The following is a 16,663-nucleotide window of genomic DNA, read 5'->3' as shown; positions in this document are numbered from 1 at the left end:
TAGCACAGTTGCTATATCTGACATTGCTGCAATCAATTGAGTAGGGCTGAGCTGCAATACCAGGAATGGCCCCAAAATTGCCATAAAAAAACAGTGATTTTTTGCAAATCATGGCAGAAGTGTAGCCAGGAGACAGTACACCACTGAAAGTATAAGTCTTTTTGGGTGGTCATGGGCCCCCCAGGAGCTCAGGGCCCCAGGCTGCCGCCCAAAACGCCCCTATTATAATCCACTACTGGGTGGCAGTGTTGTGGCATCACTATAGGTTGGCTTCAGCATACCATTCATTTCCCACATTGGTTTAGTCTTCATCAGTGCAATGTTACAGAATGCAGTGTTCTTCTTACAACTCTCAGACTGAAGATCTCACTGCTGTCCCCTGTTGGTTTGTAGTATACTCTGCTATAGCCTGCTCTGCACCAGGCACAGTATAGTAGTGTAATATACAGGGGAAAAACTGCGCCTTCAAGAAGGCATCATGGCAGCCTATTAGGGGAACTAAACTAAATGCATACGTAGCAGAATTCTGAGTGCAGCTCTGGGAGTGAATGGAGTATAAGCTTTAATGGAATTCAAGAGACAAACGCTATTGTATGAAAACCGGGTGCGGCTCTGCTACATCAGTTCATATCGATCAGAGCTGACAACCACAGATCAAAGGTCTGGAGGCTCATGGGAGAAGGAATACAGCTGTTTACTGCAATTGCGGAAACTGCCACTTATAATGTGACCTAGTGGTATCCTAAGATAGTAAAATGCTATGGGTTAGTACAAGGAAAGTATCCAGTACTTAGGGATACAGCAGCATGTAGTCCGGAGACATTCGGTCCATAATGCTGTATTCCAGTGACCCCCCCCCCTTAAACGGGTTATCTATCCTGTTATGCCCATAGATTACAATGCCTTGGTAATCTTTCCATTCTGTCTCTACCCACTACCGCCTCAGACCCAGTCTACCCTCCATGATATGAATGCTCGCAGCACATATCTATAGGGCTCCTGCATACCTGTTTAGTCTTTCTATTCTACAGATTACAGTAATACAGTGTACAGTTTTGTAGGAATTGGAGGCAGACATTGTAGCCTCCCACAGATGTATATGTCCGGAGGTATTTCTTATGTGATCTATATTAGCTGAGCAGACACAACTTGTCGTTGTTTCCCCATCGGGCTTAGATTTCCTTTTTCCGGCTAGTTGTACTTCATATAACTTGGTTTCTGGTGGCCGTCTTACACCCTCTAGTGGTCATCCGCTGTAATTTTGCATTGGCCAATCTTTTAGACGTAATGTTACGAAATCATATATAACCTTTTTATAGTCTGTAATATTATTTGCATCTTTTATATGTTATTGTTGTTTAACTACATCCAGAGCAGCGCTCAGACTTCTGCTGATAGTCTTTCTATTATGTTATTGCCTCTCCCTATTTGTATACATAAATTGTCTCTGCCCTTATAGTAGCGTTGTATGATTGTTCCTATTCACACCCTTTGCTATTATTGGTGCGTGCAGCGATGCTTCGCAGCCACTTAACCTGTGTTACTTGATAGCCCGGCTGGAGGATTAGAATGAAGAGAATGGCAGGTCCTGAATTGATGATGGTTTGTAAGGTCTCTGAACTCTGGATCTCCTTTACAGATGAGGCAAGGAGCATTTCTGGTAAACACAGCCCGAGGGGGCTTGGTGGACGAGAAGGCGCTAGCACAAGCCTTGAAGGAGGGGAGGATACGAGGAGCCGCATTAGACGTCCATGAATCTGAACCATTCAGGTACCGTTCATGCATTATATACAGGATATCTGGACTGTAGTGTTGGGAATAAAGGGGTTGTCCAAGGGTTTTCTCCCAGAAATGGCACCACTCAGGTTGGGTGCGGGTTTTGCAGCTCAGTTCCATTGAAGTGAATAGAAGTGAATTTTAATACCACACACAACCTGAGGACAAGGGTGGCGCTGTTTTTGAAAGAATGTAGCTGTGCTTTTCCTATATCTGGATAATCCCCTTAAAGTGAAATTGACACACAATGAGATTGCACTCTTCTGATATTCACGTAGGTGAAGAATCTGTCGCCATGGACGGCGTTTGCCAGTCTTGATGTACGACCAGATTTTTAACAGATCTTAATTTTCCAAAGGTCACAATTCTTTATTCTTTCAGCTTCTCTCAAGGTCCATTGAAAGACGCCCCTAACCTCATCTGCACGCCACACGCAGCTTGGTACAGTGAACAGGCTTCCATAGAGATGAGGGAAGAGGCAGCCCGGGAGATCCGCCGAGCCATCACAGGTAAGGGGACCCATCACCCACCATAAGGACTGGCTAGGAGACCCTGGTTGGTCCCCACATTTCCTAGTGATTTAGGATTGTGAAGGAGGTCATGGAGGTTTAGGGCAAATTTACCCCAAATCCTGTTCTGTGATAATGGTTTTAGGAGTTCTCCTACATTAGAAGTTTTTTCCTCTTCACAGGTCGTATCCCCGACAGCCTGAAAAACTGTGTTAATAAAGATCACTTAACTGCAGCGACACATTGGGCCAGTATGGATCCAGGGGTGGTTCATCCAGAACTGAACGGAGCGGCGTACAGGTAAGCACCAGAGACTACTAGATCACTAACCTAGGTGGTGTGTGCATCTGACATATGGGTGCTGGAGAGGAATATTGACATCCCAAAATATCGCTTGTGTGGCGTAGCTCGCAGGCTGCCATTTTATTGGGCTAGGTATATGTAGCTAGGGTGTACTCCAGCGAAAATAGTTTTTAAATGAACTGGTGTTAGAAAGTTATGCAAATTAGTAAATTACTTCTATTTAAAAAGTCAAGTATTCCAGTACTTATCAGCTGCTGTATGTCCTGCAGGAAGGGGTGTATTCTTTCCAGTCTGACACAGTGTTCTCTGCTGCCACCTCTGTCCATGTCAGGAACTGTCCAGAGCAGTAGAAAATCTCCAGAGTGGAAAAATACTTCTTCCTGCAGGACATACAGCAGCTGATAAGTAATGGAAGACATAATTTTTTTTTTTATAGAAATAAATTGCAAATTTCTGGCACCAGTTGATTTGAAAGAAAATGTTTTTGGGTGAAATATCCCTTTTAGGTTCTTGTCAGTCAGGTCCTTTATTCTGACTGACATGATTAATATCATGTCAGTCAGAGTTCTGTTTTTGTGATACACTGCATAGGAGAATCTGTGTACACGCAAAACACGTTTGGTTTCCTACACCGTCCATTAGAGGGAGTTTACTGGATTATATTGGAATCAATGTATGTACAGTATGTAGTAAACTGGTAAGCTGCCCCTAGTGGTGGCTGAAGGCAGCTAGCATCCTATTATTTATTTTTATGTCTGTGCAAGGGATTTGGTTTGGTGCACTGAACAGGAGCAGCAGTGTTGTCATAGGGATGTAGACAAACAAGCTCTTTTCACAGCTGGCCTATAATATAATCCACAGGTGTCAAACTCAGGCCCTCCAGCTGTTGCAAAACTAATATTCCCATCATGCCATACAGTTAAAGCTAATGATGGGAATTGTAGTTTAGCAACATCTGGAGGGGCCTGAGTTTGACACCCCTTATATATTCAATGATAACTCCTAAAGATCCAGAGCTATATAAGAGCATTGAAGTTTTTGAAATCTCCTCCAGATGGCGCTATTGGTTTGATTTGCTGGGTAATGCTACACGAACATTAGGGGAAAGTGACTGACCAGAGCAGGCTAGCTCTTCTGTAAGGAGTCTTATTGTCACTTTGTACATCTTCCTACGGTACAGTTTAGTGATCATCATTACCTTTGAGCAGGACTAACTCCTTTTTTTATTAGCAGCTATCTAATCCCTCTTCAAAGTGCAGTGTTTTCCATGAGTGTTTCCCTCCATGCTATAGCATTATCAGGGTGCATGATGATTTCTGGGATTTTACATTGAATGGAGTCCCTGGAATTGACTTTTAATACCTTTCACAATACTTAAAATAGTGCCATCTCTACTTGTGTGGCGGTGTCTGGTACTGCAGCACTATTCCCGATAATGGGCCAAGCTGTTTGGCTGGGAACATCACTTTGTCAAGGTACTGACAAGAACCCCGTGAATTGACTATTGATGGCTATTTTGGAATACAGTGGTGCCTCAGGGTTACGAGCATAATTCGTTCCGGCACCGTGCTTGTAATCCAAATCCACTCTTAAACCAAAGCTAATTTTCCCATAAGAAATCATAGAAATGCCGACAATTGGTTCCACACCCCAAAAATAATGATTTATTATTTGAATAACGTGTAAAACAAATGAAACAAACATTTATAAACAGCAGAATCTGTGATATTATAAGTTACTGTACAGTAATGGAGAGGATGGGAAACACAAGGGCTGACAGAGACTGCAGGGAGCATGGAGGAATGAGCAGGGCAGATGTGGGCACAGTATAGCAGTATTCTCTGTCCAGGGAGAGAGGGGATACAGCTATGGAGAGATTACCTCCACAGTCCTGTCCCCTGATGTAAGCCCCAGCCTGAAGTGGATCTGCTATGATTTGGAAGGTGAGGGAGACTTCCTGGGTCAGAGTACAGGGCTGTAGACCCCGCTATGCAGACCATGTCCCTCCTCCACTCGCGCTCCCACCCAGTACAGGGAGCTCTTAAACCAAAGCAATGCTCTTAAACCAAGTCACAATTTTGAAAAACTGTGAGCTCTTAAACCAAAGCGCTCTTAAACCAAGGTACCACTGTACTTCTATTAAACAATAAAGTCAGCTCTGTTACTTGCAGTCCTGTTTCGTGCTACATTTTTGGGGGTTATCCTTCAGTATCGGTAAGAACCCATCATTGTACCATGGCAGTCAGCTGATCACTTGGGATTCAGTTGGTGCCTACAAATGATTGGCTCTCCCCTCTAACTACCCCTCTGTTATAGTGTCCATATGTCCTAAATGATAAGGGTTGTACTGAATGGAACGCCCCATAATGTATCTGACAACAATATTAAATGTTATGCTATATACAGATATAGCAGAGCTGAATTTCTCCCATATACTGCAATCCTATAAAACCTGTAAATGCAATTTTCCCAGTAGCCAGTGATAAACTGGCCTCTGTTCTATCTGTAATGCTATAGATATAGCTCCCCCCTAATCTCCAGCACATCAGCTGAATTGGTTTCTGAAGTCATTCAGGTTCCCTTATCTCGCCTCATCCATGGCACAGCCTCGGCCTCCCCTCCACCCCAGTAAACAGGATTTACGACGTCACGTGTGTCAGCACTTTGTCTCTATGATATGTGACTGCGGATTGATCGCCCCATGTTTATAATGCTAATTGACTTCTGCTACGAGGACCACAACAGCTCGTACCATTATAAGGGTGGGCCTAACCACATCTGAGCACAATCGGCCTGCTGTACTATTACACTGGTAATATAAAGCCCCCCCACCCACCCCTGCAGTCCTTGTGGTCATGCCCCTAATCTAAGCTCTCATCTCCTCACCATTAAACTCTTGCTATACCCAACCTCAATCAAAGTATACATATATTCATGACTCCGTAAATATTTAATGGTGACAGAGACACAAGACGGCATCAGGCGCAGACTTTTATCGTTTTGTAATATTGATTTGGATCTTGCGCCTCCCTGAGGTAATGCTGACTGTTGTAAGACCAGGGGATGTTCACTTTTTGATGTATCTCCTGATTTAACATGAGCGTTAGTCAATGTCTCGGCCAGACTTTGCTTTTCACCAACAAAAGGCTAAAAAAAAAAAAAAAAAAATGTGGAGTGTAAAAATGACACCAGAGCTCGTAAAACACATTCTGTAGGAGACCACTGTGAATACATGTATCTGTTTAAGAACAGATCAGTCAATAAACTAATGCAATCCACCCTTGGTCATTACAGTTAGTTGGTTTATTATATTTTCACCCTTGGTTGTTAGAGTTAGTTAGTTTAATATAGTCTCACCCTTGGTCATTAGAGTTAGGGTCCATTTACACAAAGATTATCTGACAGATTATCCAAGCCAAAGCCAGAAACAGACTGTAAACAGAGAACAGGTCATTAAGGAAAGCCTGAGATTTCTCCTCTTTTCAAATCCATTCCTGGCTTTGGCTTCAGATCTTTGACAAATAATCTGTCAGATAATCTCTCTGTGTAAATGGACCCTTAGGGTGGTATTACACGAAGCGATTTTTTTCGATTAACGATAAACGATCTCCAACGATCGCAATAGCGGTTGCCTAATAATCGTTCGTTTTACTACACGGAAAGATTATCGGTTATATTGGAGCAACAAAATTCAAGAACACTCCCCTTTCAATTTGCGAATGAACAGGGAACGGCTAACGACATCTTATTCAAACGAACGATGTGCGAACGATGTGTAAAAGACAAACGATAAAAATAGATTCAAAACCTATTAAACGACCAACGACCAATCGTTCGTCGTTTAATCGTTGTCTACTATTACACTTAAAGATAATCGTTCAAATACGACCGATTGAACGATTATTCGAACGATAATCGCTTCGTGTAATACCACCCTTAGTTAGTTTAATATAGTCTCACCCTCGGTCATTAGAGCTAGGGTCCTTTTACACACACAGATTTATCTGACAGATCTTTGAAGCCAAAGTCAGGAACAGACTATAAACAGGGAACAGGTCATAAAGGAAAAACGCACCATTCGTTAATTATATTTTCACCTAAAACATTAAAGTATTTAATTGTCAATACAGATATTGGAGTAATCTTCTTTTTATAGCTAGGCCTGTAAACTGGGGCAAACCCAAAATGGGCTTTTTATCTCCTTAAATCATTAGGGAGGACCCAATATACACTACATAGGCTGATTCTGCTGAAATCACAGGTTCTTTTAACACTTTTCCGCTGTATACGGGCCTTACAGAAAAACAGTTTTTTTTACACATCCTATTGAGTTCTTCCTGATGCACTTGCTGATATTTAATACCAGACAAAGCCAGTGAGTAATGCTACTTTTACACAGAACGATCGGGCGAATTTTCACGATAACGATCAAATTCGAACGATAATCGTACGTGTAAACGCGGCGAACGATCCACAAATCGTTCATTTTGATCTTTTAACATGTTCTTAAATCATCGTTCGTCCGCAAAAAATTCGCCAATCGTTCCGTGTAAACAGTCGTTCACTGATTTAACCTATGTGTGAGATAGGCTTAAGCAATCGCAAAACGAATTTTCTGTACGATATATCGTTCCATCTAAACGCTGATCGTTATAAAAAAAAAAACGTTACTTCGAAATCGTTAATCGTACGATCGGGCCAATAATCGCCTCGTGTAAACTTAGCATAACGGTGCGTTTACACAGAAAGATTATCTGACAGATTATCTGCCAAAGATTTGAAGCCAAAGCCGGAAGTGGATTTGAAAAGAGGAGAAATCTCAGGCTTTCCTTTATGACCTGATCTCTGATTATAGTCTGTTCCTGGTTTTGGCTTCAAATCTTTGGCAGGTAATCTGTCATATAATCTTTCTGTGTAAACGCACCATTAGTCCTATTAGAACAATGACTGCCTGATCAATAATGTAAACGAGCCATGATCCAACATCTATTGAGCCTTTTACACGGCTTGATTATCGTTTAGCAACGTTGCACAGACATCATTAGCGATGTCCATGCAGCCCTTGCCCTAAACTGTTATAAGTCACCTCTCCACGCTCCTGTTCTTTTCCTGTTCAGGATCGGGAGCGTGGAGAAGTGATGTATAACAGATTATTCACTTGTTATCCCACAGCCCCACATAGCTATTACTATATCTATATATATATATTACTATTATCTAGTGATGCACGGTCGGCGGACAATGATTTTAGGTCTGGACCTAAACACATGATCCGCCGATGACATGATCATTGGCTGATCGTTGTCTCTATTACACAGCGATTCCATGTAGAAAGGCCCTAACAGTGAGCATATATACCACCAACTTCTGACATGCCATATGTGCCATTGTGTGGCCCATTGTTACCAGATGATGCTTATAATTCTTACCTATACCTCTCAATACTTCCAGCCTATGTCTAGCTATGCACTCCCATTAAATGAAGCCATAGACAAAACTGGCAATCCTTGTTTCTTTATGATGGTCTGAAGGAGCCTTGTGACTTTTTCCCCCATGACACCATTGCGATCCAGCCTTGCAGTTTGATAGTAAAGCACATTCTGAGCCAAAGGAAGATTATTAAATGCAAATCACATTACGCCAGAGCTCCTTTGCATCAAGCTCGCTCTCAGGCGTGTCCGCTATTAGTTAAATAAACAGCAGCCCTGGGGGCAAACTGAATGCAAATGACGACTTGCTCTCGAGTGGATGAGCAATATCTTGGGCTGCAGAAGACTCTACATACTGTGTATATCAAGTATGCAAACAAAGTCGTCTTTAGATAATCCTCACTCCTTGGAAAGCACCTCCAATTGTTTTATACATTGACTAAAGGCATTATTGCACAAAACGATTATCGGCCGATATCGGCCATTACGGCCAATTATAGTCTTGTGTAATAGATGGCAACAATCAGCCAACATGAACAATGTCGGCTGATCGTTGCAGTCGCTTGTCTTTCAACATGTTGAAAGACAAAGACAAACGACTAATATAGCAGTGATCTGCTGCCGTCGCTCCGTGGAATAAGAGTAGCAGCAGCAGACCACTGTTATTTGCTGTGGGCGGCCCGGACAATCTAGCAATCACCTGGGCAGCTCCCTGCGGCCCCCCCCTGTACTCACCTGCTGCCGCTTTGTGTATTAGAGGTGGCTGCGAGCGGGGAACGAGGAGCAAACAAGCACTGATAGTGCTCATCTGCTACTCTGTCGCCCGTGTAATAGGAGCTTAAGGGCCATAGAAAACAGCCCGATGGGTGGTGTAAGCAAGCACCGATATACTAGATCGGCGCTCACTTGCCGAACCTATTACATTACTTGACTATATTGGTTTATATACACAACTATAAGCAAGTTGCTTACCTCTTGACGCTCCCTTGGCTTGTTTATGGGATTCCCCGCTGACTGCAGCCACCGGTGACCCATCTGAACCTGTCTCTGAAGTGACAGGCTGGTCAGCCAATCACGTGAGACAGGACAGCACTGCAGCTGTTGATTGGTTGAGCAGCTTGTCACTTCAGAGGCGGTGAGTGGGGAACAGCCGCTGGCTGGACATCATTGTTACATGGATCAATACACAGACGATGATTTTATAACATATTAAAAGACAACGATCAGCCGATGATAAACACCTCAGCTGATCGTTGTCTTTTTTAGGGCCCGTCCACATTCAGCAAAAGTGGCAGATTTTCAAGCGGACGCCACTTGAAATTCTGCCTGTCCCATTGTCTGTGAATGCTCCGCTTGAAATTCCGACACTTTTGCTCGGTGTGAACGGGCCCTTACATGGGACAATATCTGATTCGCAAGATAATTGTCTTGTGTGACACCATTCTATGGCCAGGCCGATTCCGCTGTCAGAATAGACATGTCAGTTCTTTCGGAGGAAAGCAGAATCAGCCTGGCCATAGAATGGTGTCTATGGAGCCGGCAAATATGCATGCTGCCGTGAACGGGTACGAGCCACGGAATCCACCGAAACTTATCCATGCGGATTCCGTAGTGTGAACCTACCCTAATAGGGCAATTATCTGTTAAATCAGACAGATATTATACTGTATAATAGAGCCAGCGATCAGCTCGCTCATTGGCTAATTCTTCTGACATGTCAAAAGATAATCTGCTGTTGGCTGCACATTTCCCCATGTAAAAGGGGATGTGCAGCCAGTGGCTGATTTAAAGTAAAAGGTTGCATGAAAAATCTAGCGATCATGATCTTTGAGCTGTGTAATAGGCTCTATAAACGAGTCCCGATCTAGGAGATCAGCGCATGTTAATGGTGTTGTTCAGGTTGTCTAATACAGTTTTATATAAATTTATAGACTTGACTTGAAGGGACATCTCTTTGCCCAAGAGATGTGAGAGCTAATTTGCATATCCTTTCTTCCCGGAATTCTCAGTGGAGCAGCAATAGTCTGTAAGTCTCCACACGTCTTTGACAGGCTCTCCTTAAGGAGAGTCACTACCCCTTTGACCCATATAAATTTATATAAATTCAAGTTGTTCATCTGACCAATTTCCTTGTCCCAACAGGTATCCTCCCGGAGTAGTAAGCGTGGCCCCAGCCGGCATCCCAACAGCAGTGGAAGGAATCGTCCCCAACGCCATGCCTTTATCACACGCCCATCCGGCCGTGGCCCATCCGCCTCATGCCCCTTCTCCAGTCCAAACCGTCAAACCAGAAGCTGACAGAGACCACCCAAGTGACCAATTGTAGCCAATGACAATAGCAGATGACCATTCCCATGCATAGGAGATCCGGAAGTCCAATGAAGACAGAAGGAAAAGAAGGAGCAGAAGCGGTGTAAAGAATAAATAAAAAGAAATTCTGGATTTTGGATAGAAGCAAAAATAATGAACTTTCATTGCAGATCATAAGTTGTCTTTAGAGATCGGTCCAAATATACAGAATACAGTGCGAGAAGAAGAAAGGAATTGGATTTTTTTTTTTACCCTTATCCCCATTTAAAAAAAAAAAAAAAAGTTGTAGTTTGTCCCTGTTGAGTGGACTGACCTCACTGTCCTGTGTCCTCCTGTTGGTCCTAAGTTAAGCGAGAGAAGCTAGTAGTTATTATATCATGAATGTATTTGTCTGTGTACAGTTTTTAGAACATTACAAAAAAAGGGGGTTTATTTGCATAATTGTCAATGGGGAAAGAAACATAAGGGAGGCATTCAGCAAACCACTTTTGAAATAAAGCCTAAAAAAGTAAAAAAAAAAAAATTTCTTTTCTATGTTATGACATGCCCAGTAACTAAGGCGGATGGCAGACTTCTCAGGACAATACATATTTTTCCCATGTTACTTTCTTTTCTTGGAAAACCACACAGTGCATTTTTCTTTTTTTTAACTACCTGCTTGTCTTACGTTATATATATATATATTTTTTTTATAATTTAGAAAAATATTTGTGTTCTTATTTTGGATCCTCCCCTTCTCCTACTCCTTTTATTTGGCATGAAATCCCTCATTTCAGATGAATACATGACATGATTTTTTTTTTTTTTTTTTTGTGAAGAAATTTAAGATTTCGTATAACAAACAAGCATAGAGCTTCTTGTCACCAGTTTAAAGAAAAAAAAATGAAAGAAAAAAATATATATATTATTGGTGGTATGCGGGAAATCTAGACTACTGAAAGGTAGTACATTTCATTGCCTACATTGATTCCTTCCTGGTAATGTGGTAGGCTAGCAATATTTTTTTTTTTTTTTGGTTAAAATCATGTTTGTGCGTGTAACCATTTGTATGAATTATTTTAAAGGAATAAAAAAAGAAAAAACCCAGACGTTTAACCGGTTGCGTTAGTCATTTGAGTTGATCTAATGGGAGGGACAAAGGAGCTTTGAGAGTGGCAGCCCTCCACCAGGTCATTGTCTTACAATCGTGTGAAGTGATCGAGATGGTCTCATCCACTAACCTTACCATTATTTTTGGGCCTTTGGCAGACAGGGTGAAAAAAAATACAAATACTCACCTGACCCCTGCTCATTTTTCCCTGCTCTGGGTGGTGGTGCCAGACTTCTCTTGTAAACAAGGGATCAGGCATGTTGGACTGCAACTTAAATTTTTCCTTGAATTCCTAAAGGAGAGCCAGGACACCGCAGTAAGAATAAATTCCAACAGTATTATAAAAGTTCATTCTCGGCACTCACCATCATAATTCATAATTTTTACTGAAGAAAAAAGTCCATAAAAAAAAAATACAACGGCAACAGGACCCTTCGGCGTCAAGCTTACCTCAACTGTCTCAGTTGAGGAAGGCTTGACGCCGAAATGTCCTGTTGCCGTTGTATTTTTTTTATCGACTTTTTTTCTTCAGTAAAAATTATGAAGTATAATAGTGAGTGCCGAGAATGAACTTGTTTAATACTGTTGGAATTTTTTCTTACTGCGAGCACCACCCTACACACAAGTGCCGTCTAAAAGATTTTTTTCTCTATGAGCACTCTTAGGCCGTGCTGACCTCTAGTATAGGTATTAGCACAGTCATAGGCTACTACTCTCTGTCCCCTATTTCTGCTGAAAGTAAACAGTAGTCACCATGATTACTCACCCTGATGTCATGACCTATGTGACTATTACAACAAATAGTCTCTCTGTGTACAGTGTCCTTTATGTCGCAGAGGGTTATTGGGACTTGCGTACAACTACGATCTTTGTACCCCCAATTGTTACATCCCTTTTTTTTGCCTTATCGGCTATAGACCACATTGTCTCTTTATTGTTGGTTTGCTAAAGGGCACAGTCATGCTATAATCACTGGTGGAGCTAGGTCGGGGGCACTAGTGGGGCATAAGTCCCACATTGGTGGGGTGGTTGATTGACAAGATGAGGGCCTACCTGTTAGCCTGCAACTTAGCGGCTTTTTTAGGACCACACCATTCATATGGTTGATTTGTGCAATGAGCTAGAGTACTAAGAATTACCCATGAGACTAAGGGTAAGGTGGCCTCATGTAACATTCACAAATATATATGCTCTATATGGTTTGTGCATTATGTGTATATACTTTCTGGGATGCCGGCCACAGCAAATTAAACATTTATCAGGAAGTTATCTTCTCGTTGTAATTTGTTCTTTAACGCTATTAAATATTCATTTTTGTTTTATTTTCCTGCCCTGTAAGTTATGTGGACGTGGGACGTCTCCTTGTGTAAAGATGAAAGTTCAGAAAATGATTTTGTAGCCCTGTTAGACTTTTTGTGACTCTGATGACTATTTGTTGATTATATTTGTGCCATATATTATCGATTTGTCTTACAGAAATTCAGTTAATTCATTTTATGTTACTCCTGTTTTTACAAAATTTGTCTAAAAAAATTTTAAAAAATTCTAAATTCCGTTCCCTGTAAACCTGGGAGACTCAAAGGGATTTGGTCTTTTTGAAAATGTTCTGGTAATTCTGAGATATCAGGTTATTTTCTACATGCGTTAGATCACGTTTATTCATGTTGTACACTTCTGCATACATTTTTGTGAATGTTACTATGACCTCCTTTACATTTAGGTGAAATCTTCCACCTTAGCATGACAATAAATGGTCTTTTATATTTACCTGGTTGCATCTGCAGTCACTTGCCTGATCTCTGGTATTCTCTGGTCTTTCCAATGTTGTCTGTGTTTTTGTTTTTTGCTTGTTTTGAAGCTGGACCACTGGTCTCTTTTTATGCCCCTTAAATTGAAATTGACTCTTAAAGGGGTTCTCCGGGGACTAGAAACAAATTTCTTATACATTGCTTTAATGGAGCTATGTTACTTTACATATTATTTCCGCTCCGTTAGTTAATCAGTCATAGATTACTAGTAACAATAACAGAGGAATAACAGCATAAACTAGTGACAGAAATGCTGAACAGATCGGTGTATTACTTGTATAATTCTGTTCAGCTGTTTTCCTTATATGCAGGAGAATATGATTCTCTCCTCCCCCCAGCTGCTGAGTGACAGCTGACTGCCTATACACAGCATGGATAGATAACAGCCAATCAGCAGCTGATGGGTGGAGTTCTCTGCTTCTCATGAATAATGAGGACTACTGAGCTCATGCACATAATAAAGAGTTCTAAATATTGTCCATGTTATTCAGGAGGATATCTCAGAATCAGCTGCACAGAACAATGTAAGTGATACATCATTCTGTTCAGCTTCTGTCACTACTTCATGCTACTCTTAGGTAGGTCAGCATAAACCTACTGACAGTTTTTCTTTAAGTATTTTATAGACACTTCATGTATTTGAGAACGCAGACAGGTCAGGAGTTGTGATGGGTCCTCCTCCTCTTTAAGGCGCCCATACACATTAGACAAGTGTCCACTGAACTTGCTGATTTCTGGCCAACCATCTAATGTGTATGGGGGCCTCTCAACTTTCCACTGACAGATGTTGGGGGGAAGGAAAGGATCAGACAATTTGAATTACTGCCTGGAGTCTGGCAGCAGTTTAACCCCCTCCCTCCATTTACAACACCTAAAGCTTCGCCAAGTCGAATATTTATGCAGATTGGGGAGGATTCACCCAACAGCAGTGTATTGCTTAAGAAATCCCATGGAATAGTAACCAGCTGGCTGGATACAGCCATAGGCTCTGGTTGTGCTCATCTCTAGAGGCCAGCTTAATTCTTGTCTGTATGGCAAACTTTAAAGAATAGGGTGACTCCAAATTTTCAAACAGGCGTAGCAGTAAGGGGTGCAGAGAGAGACACATACGACACCAATACTGCATGTTTAGGCGTATAGTGGGAGGCTCAGTTATAAAGTGTCATTAGGGTCTCAGGAGTGATGCCTCTGGTTCCTTAAAGACAGTATGCCTGTGAATTACATTGGCTTTATAGTACACCCTGTAACGCTTCCCCTGCAGCAGTCTGTTGCTGGTAGACTGGACATTCTTAAGCTTATGTGCCTCGTGGTCGCACCTGCTCAGTAGCTCCATCAAAGGGCCGGTTCACACTGAGTAAACACGGCGCAATTCCGCCGTGCTCGGGATCCTGCTTTGAGCGAATGGGAGAGCAGGCGCTTGTCCGCTTCCTCTCCGCTCAAAGAATGAACATGTTCATTCTTTGAGTGGAGAGTGGCGGCAGCGGACAGGTGCGCGCTCTCCCATTCACTCAAAGCAGGACACTGAGCACGGCGGAGAGCTCTGCCGCAGAATTGCGCCGTGTTTACTTAGTGAGAAACACAGCTACTTTCTTGCAAAAACAGTTTGCCCTCAAGTTGAGGGTGGTATTACAACTCTGCTCTATTCACTTTAATGGAGCTGAGCTGCAACACCAGACACAAACTAAGGACAGGAGTGGTGCTGTTTCTAGAAGAAAGCGGTCATGTGTTTCTAAGGCTTGATAACCCCTTTAAGATCTAAGGACTACTTCAATTTATTTTCTTAGAAATTTTGCTGTATACAGTAAGCCACTTGTGTATATAACAAATCATTTTAGTAGTTTACCACATTGCTCACCACTTAGTGGTCAAACGTGATTATCTGCCAAAGATTTGAAGCCAAAGCCAGGAATGGATTTGAAAAGAGGAGAAATCTCAGTCTTTCCTTTATGATCTGATCTCTGTTTATAGTTTGGCTTTGGCTTCAAATCTTTGGCAGATAATCCGTCAGGTGGCACAATATAAGAGGGTGGAGACTAGGGATGAGCGAACTTTTGAAAAGTTCGGTTCGATCCGGCAAACTTTTGTGAAGTTCGTATTGAACCGAACCGAAAACGAACCTTGCTCTAACGGCTGAATAATTGCAGCTACAATAGTGGGAGTGTGATAGGGTATAGTTTCGTTTGGTTACAGTTGATATTACAATGAAAAAAGTGGGGGGAAAAAAGTGCAAAAATAATGAGAAATAATAATAATAGAAATAATAATAAAATATAGTAAATAAAAGTGCCAAAATAGTGACAAAAAATATTGAAAACAAAAGTTTACAAGGAGGATGCGGCAGCACTTGATTGCACCCAGGCCAGTATTGTTGAGAAGAGACAAGTTGAGCAGCAGGAGGAGGCAGCGGTTGATTGCTCGCCTCTCAAGCCAGTATTGTTGAGAAGAGACAAGTTGAGCAGCAGGAGGAGGCAGCGGTTGATTGCTCGCCTCTCAGGCCAGTATTGTTGAGAAGAGACAAGTTAATCAGCAGGAGGAGGCAGCAGTTGATTGATTTCAGTCCAGTATTATTGAGGAGAGGCTACTTGAGGAGGAGGCAGCAGTTGATCGATTCCAGGCTAGTATTATCGAGGAGAGGCTACTTGAGGGGGAGGAGGCAGCAGTTGATCGATTCCAGGCCAGTATTATTGAGGAGAGGCTAGTTGAGGAGGAGGCAGCAGTTGATTGATTCAAGGCCAGTATTATGGAGGAAAGGCTACTTAAGGAGGAGGCAGCAGTTGATTAATTCAAGGCCAGTATAATTAAAAACAGACTACTTGAAGAGCAGGAGGAGGCAGCAGTTGATCGATTCCACGCCAGTATTATCGAGGAGATGCTAATTGAGGAGGATGAGGCAGCAGTTCATTGATTCAAGGCCAGTATTATCGAGGAGAGGCTACTTGAGGAGGAGGCAGCAGTTGATCGATTCAAGGCCAGTATTATCGAGGAGAGGCTACTTGAGGAGGAGGAGGCAGCAGTTGATTGATTCAAGGCCAGTATTATCGAGGAAAGGCTACTTAAGGAGGAGGCAGCAGTTGATCAATTCAAGGCCAGTATTATCGAGGAGAGGCTACTTGAGGAGGAGGCAGCAGTTATCGATTCCAGTCCAGTATTATTGAGGAGAGGCTACTTGAGGAGGAGACAGCAGTTGATCGATTCCAGGCTAGTATTATCGAGGAGAGGCTACTTGAGGAGGAGGAGGAAGCAGCAGTTGATTGATTCCAGGCCAGTATTATCGAGGAGAGGCTAATTGAGGAGGATGAGGCAGCAGTTGATCGATTCCAGGCCAGTATTATCGAGGAGAGGCTACTTGAGGATGAGGCAGCAGTTGATTGATTCAAGGCCAGTATTATCGAGGAGAGGCTAACTGAGGAGGAGGAGGCAGCAGTTGATTGATTCAAT

At 42.3% G+C, this 16,663-nt stretch overlaps 1 protein-coding gene across 9 annotated transcripts in view; it reads left to right on the top strand.

The window, feature by feature from the left end:
* The window catches only part of CTBP1 (C-terminal binding protein 1), a 224,976-nt gene extending 213,554 nt beyond the window's left edge, over window positions 1–11,422 (top strand). For all 9 annotated transcript variants that reach the window (XM_069977261.1, XM_069977267.1, XM_069977266.1 and 6 more), the window contains 4 exons: window positions 1,640–1,770; window positions 2,158–2,285; window positions 2,468–2,585; window positions 10,160–11,422. In XM_069977261.1, the coding sequence (XP_069833362.1) occupies window positions 1,640–1,770; window positions 2,158–2,285; window positions 2,468–2,585; window positions 10,160–10,343 (561 nt within the window). In that variant the 3' untranslated portion in view covers window positions 10,344–11,422. The remainder of the gene's footprint in view (window positions 1–1,639; window positions 1,771–2,157; window positions 2,286–2,467; window positions 2,586–10,159) is intronic.
* The last annotated feature ends 5,241 nt before the right edge of the window (window positions 11,423–16,663 follow it).

This window comes from Dendropsophus ebraccatus, chromosome 7 (genome assembly GCF_027789765.1).
Source record: "Dendropsophus ebraccatus isolate aDenEbr1 chromosome 7, aDenEbr1.pat, whole genome shotgun sequence".
Lineage (NCBI taxonomy): Eukaryota > Metazoa > Chordata > Amphibia > Anura > Hylidae > Dendropsophus > Dendropsophus ebraccatus.
Note: the sequence above shows the minus strand (reverse complement) of the source record. Positions and strands in the feature narration are given on the sequence as shown.